Source organism: Trachemys scripta, chromosome 2 (genome assembly GCF_013100865.1).
Source record: "Trachemys scripta elegans isolate TJP31775 chromosome 2, CAS_Tse_1.0, whole genome shotgun sequence".
NCBI classification, from domain to species: Eukaryota; Metazoa; Chordata; order Testudines; family Emydidae; genus Trachemys; species Trachemys scripta.
This window is the reverse complement of record NC_048299.1, coordinates 277,944,574-277,951,196: the sequence shown is the minus strand read 5'-3', so window position 1 is coordinate 277,951,196 and position 6,623 is coordinate 277,944,574. Positions and strand designations below refer to the sequence as shown.

At 49.4% G+C, this 6,623-nt stretch overlaps 1 protein-coding gene across 1 annotated transcript in view; it reads left to right on the top strand.

The window, feature by feature from the left end:
• The window catches only part of TOP1MT (DNA topoisomerase I mitochondrial), a gene marked incomplete in the record, with an annotated part of 55,504 nt that extends 50,355 nt beyond the window's left edge, over positions 1-5,149 (top strand). Inside the window, 2 exon segments of the mRNA XM_034759595.1 lie at positions 1,414-1,563; positions 3,608-5,149. Coding sequence (XP_034615486.1) covers positions 1,414-1,563; positions 3,608-3,710 — 253 coding nt within the window.
• Between the last annotated feature and the right edge of the window lie 1,474 nt (positions 5,150-6,623).

The following is a 6,623-nucleotide window of genomic DNA, read 5'->3' as shown; positions in this document are numbered from 1 at the left end:
CCTCCCTGGCCACACAATAGCAGATGTAAAGGTAGCCATCTTACAGCAAAAAAACTTCAGGACCAGACTCCAAAGAGAAACTGCTGAGCTCCAGTTCATTTGCAAATTTGACACCATCAGATCAGGATTAAACAAAGACTGTGAATGGCTATCCAACTACAGAAGCAGTTTCTCCTCCCTTGGTGTTCACACCTCAACTGCTAGCAGAGCACCTCACCCTCCCTGATTGAACTAACCTCGTTATCGCCACACTGATTTATACCTGCCTCTGGAAATTTCCATTACTTGCATCTGAAGAAGTGAGGTTCTTACCCACGAAAGCTTATGCTCCCAATACTTCTGTTAGTCTCAAAGATGCCACAGGACCCTCTGTTGCTTGTTACAGTTATAGTTATACTCACATCCTTAACTATAGTGTTAGGGTCTGATGGGTCTCTCATGGCTTGATCATCAGTAGAGGAATGGTTCCTGATGGAGTTTCCCGTAGGGAGCTCAATTTTTCCACTCTGGCCACCCCCTTTGTATAATATGATTCTGTCTATACCTACATTCTGCGCATTTCCATAAAAGGGTCAACCCTGTTTTTTCTTATTGGTCTGATGTCCCCATGAAACTTAAGGGACCTCAATTTCTATAGGTTGTGTAGGTTCTCATTAGCATTGATGCACCTTGCGGTTAGGGCATGTGTTAGAACAATGTGATTACCGGGTATCTTGTAAGCAAAAAAATTACTTTTACTGTTAATTTTTTGCAGTATCATCCATTAGTGCATCTTTTCCCTTCATTTTAGGGCACCGGGTATTCTTCAGTCACTTACTTATGTCAGCATTTCTTATCAAAAGGCCTAGTATGGCTAAGCTAAAATCTTCCAGGCCTCAGCCTGTCGGCCTTGCGTTTCAGCCGCACTTACTTAGATGCCTAATGCATGATGATTCCCTTCTAACTACTGATCAATCTTATACTTCTATAATCCTACAACTGAACTCTGTTTAGCACACAATGATTATATGTAAGTTAACATGTGAATTCATTATAACATCACACAATAAATGAACAATAAACTAAAATCATTGGCTACAATCCCAAGCTTTTATAGTTGAAACCAATGGGAGCCTTTCCACTGACTTTAATGGATCAGCGCCTTAGGTCTTAGTGACTGTTAAACCAAGCCTGATTCTCGATCCTCGTGGCTGTGGCAAACCATGGGTCTTGGCTCCTTTTCCTGGCTTGGCCAGAGCGGCAGGCTCCGTCTCTCTTGTTAAAGCGAGGCGTACGGTATATTTGCTTGCCGTGGCGTATATAGGACTGCTAGAGCTCAGAGGGGCGGCACTGTAGCGTACCGCTCTGTGTTTCAGCCCTGCTTTGTTTCCCTTTTTTACTGTCCCGTCTGACTTGTCCCTGCTCTTCCGCCAGCGCCGTGGAGAAGAAAAAGAAGCTGCTGGAGAAGCTCCAAGAACAGCTGCTGAAGCTGAACGTTCAAGCCACGGACAAAGAGGAAAACAAGCAGATTGCTCTGGGCACATCCAAGCTGAACTATCTGGATCCCAGGATTAGTGTGGCCTGGTAGGCTGCTGGCTCTCTTCAGAGCTGTTTCTTTACCCTCCTATGTGCCTATCCCATGAGCCCGGCAGCGAGCGCTGCCCGTGCACAGTGAAATATCCACTTGCCCCCTGAAACGTAGGCGCCGACTCCGGGAGTGCTCTGGGGCTGGAGCACCCGTGGGAAAAAAATAGTGCGTGCCCAGCACCCACCGGCGGCCCCACTGATCAGCTCTTGCCCCACCCCCCTCACAGCACTCCCCCTCAGCCCTCCCGCCGATCAGCTCCTTCTCCTCCCTCCCAGCGCCTCCCGCCTGCCATGATCAGCGGTTCAGGAGGCGCTTGGGAGGAGACAGTTGGGTGTGCTCGGGGAATGGGGCGGGGCGGGGGCAGGAAGAGGCGGGGCCTTAGGGGAAGGGGTGGAGTGGGGGCGGGACCTGGGGTGGAGCAGGGGTTGAGCATCCCCCGGGAAACGACAGAGTCAGCGGCTGTGGCCTTAAGTCTCTGGGTCTGGGGGAACGGGGGGTTTTCAGACAAAACCAGGCTCGGCAGGACCAAGGCCGCCGGGAGAGGGGCAGAGCTGCAAAGCTGAGCATTCCTCACAGGGAATGCCCTGCAAGCAGCTCTTCTTGCGTATAACAAGGAGCTTCAGCTCAGGCAGCTCTGCTCTCCCCCGCTGTGGCAGGATGGCCCAGGGCACAAAGGCGACCTCTCAGGACACTGGGTCCCAAACCGGCCTCTAAGGGCTCGTCTGTACGGCAAGCTAGCGTGCGGCAAACTGGGGTGGGAATCTACGGCCCTGTCGCCTGCAGTGCCCTGACTGGCCGTATGGACCCTGCTACCGTGCGCTAGAAGTTCAGGAGCGTGGCACCGGGGTCCCTACAGCACGGTCAGTGTGCAGCGGCCTGCCCTAAGTGAAAACCAACACCTTGAGTTGCACCCCTTGGAAGCCAGTGCAGATCCCAGAGGACCTGGTGTCTTGCACTGCTAGTGGGAAACTCGGCTTCCCTTATCTTTCTAGCACTGTGGTATCTGAGCACTTCACAGTCGTTAATGGATGTATCCCTCCCAGCACCTAGGTCGGGAAGGGATATCCCCCTTCTACAGATGGTGATGTGCCCAAAGTCCCCAGACAAGGAACCAGGCTGAACTGGGAATTGAACCCACCTCTTTTGAATCCCAAGCCAGTCTCTCATAGTCTCACAGGCCAGAAGGGACCATCCCGATCATTTAGTCTGAGCTCCTGCACATTTTAGGCCACAGACCCCCACCTGCCCACTCCTGCAATAGGCCCCTGCTGAGTTACTGATGTCCTCATGGTTTAAAAACGTCACGTTCCAGAGAATCCACCATTTACACTAATTCAAACCAGCAAGTGATCCGTGCCCCATGCTGCAGAAGAAAATCCCGGGGGAAATTCCTTCCCGCCCCCAAATATGGCGCTCAGTTAGACCCTGAGCATGTGGGTGAGACCCACCAGCCAGATACCCGGGAAAGAATTCTCCGTAGTGTCTCAGAGCCCTTTCCATCTAGTTCCCGTCTCCAGCCGTTGGGGATTTTTGCTCGTGGCAGTCGCAGATCGGCTCTATGGCATTGTAGGCTGTCCCATCATACCAGCCCCTCCATGGATTTAAAAACCTCAGTCCTATCCACTAGGCCACCCTTCCTCCCTCCATTACAGTGTGTAACAGAAAACTAAAAACCCTAGTACGCCGTATAGTGCTGTGAATGGGGAAGTGATGCATGTCACTCATAAAACTGTGGTTCCACGCCTCGGTTCTCTCAAAGCATTTACGTCAGCCTAGAGGAAATGGGATGGTCTGGGCAATATTTGGTCCTGCCATGCGGGCAGGGGGCTGGACTCGATGACCTCTCGAGGTCCCTTCCAGTCCTATAATCTATGAATCTATGAATCTATGAAACCCACAGACTCTGAAAACATTAGCAAATGCCCAGTAGGTAAGAATCCTTCCTGACCCGGGTATTGAACCGGCGGAACTAATAGCAACAGCCTGCTGCTGCCGTCGCCTTCTGCTACCATTCAGCATGTGCCCTGTGCTTGCCCGCAGGTGTAAGAAGTTTGGAGTGCCCATCGAGAAGATTTACAATAAGACCCAGAGGGAGAAGTTTGCGTGGGCGATTGACATGGCTGACGAAGACTTTGAGTTCTGAGAGTGGGGTTTCCCCACTGAGAAACAGAACCCACGTTACCTCGTGCTCTTCTGGTAGCTTTGGAAGTTTTTATGTATTGGGGAAAATACGTGTAATGGAAGAATTTGATACATGCACAGCATGTCTATTTTTGTGTAAAAAGAACCCACGAGTTTAAATCGGAAACACAGATACCACTCCCAGTGGTACTAATCCTGACCACAGTGGCCTTAAATATGAACTTTCAGTTCCTTCTCTCTGTTGCCAAGTGCTTCATGTCTTCTTCCCCCTTTGGTTCTGAGATGACGGCGGTTAGGTGCGAGTTTTAAGTATGCAACATAAAACTAGATTAGATTATCTCATCCCATCTCTAGTCTCTGTATCAGGATGTCTCTACCCTTGCACTCTGCCTGGGAATTAGCTTGACCAGAAACACTAAGGAATGATACTGCTGGACCCAAGCAATTGGAAACACTGAAAGCAGCTGTAACATGACTGAAGGGGGGTAGCAGAAGTTCTGGGGACACTGCAAGAAGGGATAGTCTACCTGTCTGAGCATGAGAAAGAATTACAGGATATCTTGTTTTCTCTATTCTTTGGAAGGGGAAACTGGTTCGGATGCACACACACACAATCATGGTGATCTATAGGAAACATTTGCTTTACGGAGGGAAGAAATGATTGAAAAGGCCAACCAGCAATTAGGGTGGTTATACAATAGATGGTTGACACCCAAAGCAAAATCATGTTGATTTGAGCAAAGCCTGCTTGAATGTAACTTCTCTGTATAATGTTGGTCTAGCAGAACCGTTCCCTGTGGCCCTCATCCAAAGCCCACTGAAGTCAATAGATGTTTTTCCATTGACTTCAGTGGGCTTGGGATCAAGCCGCAGGTATCTTTAGACACCGTATCAGTCGATGCAAATCTCACCGCATCCATTCATTTTCATAGTGTGGACAGGGGTCAGGTCATGGCAGGGGTTGGAAATGTTGGACGGGGACATGGTTTTGCTGTAGAAGCGACAGAAAGTGGCATGTGACTTCATTGACTGAGTCCATGTTTCTCACTGATCTGGCAGCGTAGGGCAGCAAGCTACTCTCAGCACAAACCGGGTGGGGATCTACTGTAGGAAAAGTACAGTAAAATGAAGATATTTGCCATATCACTTTGGATCACTTGTTTTGATACAAAGCACAAAGTTTTTTACGGATCTTCCAAGCAATAAGCCTAAAAATACTTTCGTCAGTAAATCTTTGTATGCACACTAAGGGTTAAATCGGCTCCAGGATTAACCTTTCTATCATTCAGTGAATAAAGTCCCTGCCACTGCGGTCTGGAGGTCCTTTTCTGCGTGTCGATTTTCAGACCGTCGCTCATGTGTTAACTTATTTAAGTTCTCATTTCTGTTTGAAGTTAGGTGCTTGAAACATTTCATTAAAATCTGAAATATTTTTGGGTACATTGGTCCTCTCGTTTATGCAGATAATCCAGTCACAGAACCCAACCCTAGCTCAGGAGAAACCTGCATTGGTAGTTGGTCTCCGGGGTGATGATGGAAGGGCTGCCAGCAAAAGCGCTGCACATGCAAGTTTTTGTGAGGACACATTTGAAAATAGGGCTCTAAAATGTTAACTTTGGGAGAGGGCGTTGGACAGCGGTCAAAGCAGGAGAGAGGACTTGTGTGCAATTGACCGCCATCTATTAGGAAGCAAGGACTTCGGGTTTCTAATCTGATAGTCGGATGGGTCCCAACGTGATTTTTCTAGTTCGTGTTTGGCGGATACATGTCTCCTAGTAATATAACTAGGGCCCTATCAAATTCACGGTCCATTTTGGTCAATTTCACGGTTTTAAACATAGTTAATTTCATGATTTCGGCTATTTAAATCGGAAATGTCACGGGGTTGTAATTGTAGGGGTCGTGACCCAAAAAGGAGTTGTGGGGGGGAGGGTCACAAGGTGGTTGTAGGGGAGGTTGCGGTGCTGCTACCCTTACTTCTGCACTGGTGCTGGCGGCGGCGCTGCCTTCAGAGCGGGGCAGCTGGAGAGCAGCGGCTGCGGACCGGGAGCCCAGCTCTGGAGGCAGCACCACCGCCAGCAGCAGCTCAGAAGTAAGGCTGGCATGGTCTGGTATTGCCACCCTTCTGTGCTACTGCCTGCAGAGCTGGGCTTCTGTCAGCAACTGGCACTCTCCAGGCGCCCAGCTCTGAAGGCAGCAGTGCAGAAATAAGGGTGGCACGGCATGGTATTGCCACCCAGACTTCTGCGCTGCTGCTGGCAAGGCGCTGCCTTCAGGGCTCTCTGGCCACCCAGCTCTGAAGGCAGTTCAGAAGAAAGGGTGGCAATACGGCGACCCCCCTAAAATAATCCAGTGAGCCCTCTGCAGCCCCTTTTGTGTCAGGACCCCCAATTTGAGAAACGCTGGTCTCCCCCATGAAATTGGTATAGTATAGGGTAAACGCACACAAAAGACCAGATTTCACCGTCCGTGATGCGTTTTTCATGGCCGTGAATTTGGGAGGGCCCTAAATGTAAATTAGCTCATCTACAATTCAATAACATAAACTTTCCCTTTGCCCCGAAAGGGATTCTTCACTCTAAAGATCCCCCCTTTAAACTATCTTCCCAAATGAAGATGCCTGCACTAAAGACATTCAGAGCTCACCTATGTTGTTCCTGCCTCAGTTGAGTGGTTATTGGAGGATGACAAGAGGGAATAATCTTCTGCGGGTTTATGGGGTCTTTTACCAGTGAAAGAGCCTTACACAGTAATATCCGTAACCTCTCTTAACAATCATCAAAACAGACTGCACGCACAACATACAACGCTCATCATTCCCAATAAGGCAGATGAACTTTTCCTGATGGCCAGTCAGGATCAGGTCATCGGGAGACTCCAGCTTCCGCACGGTGTGATTGGCAGAGGTCTGGCA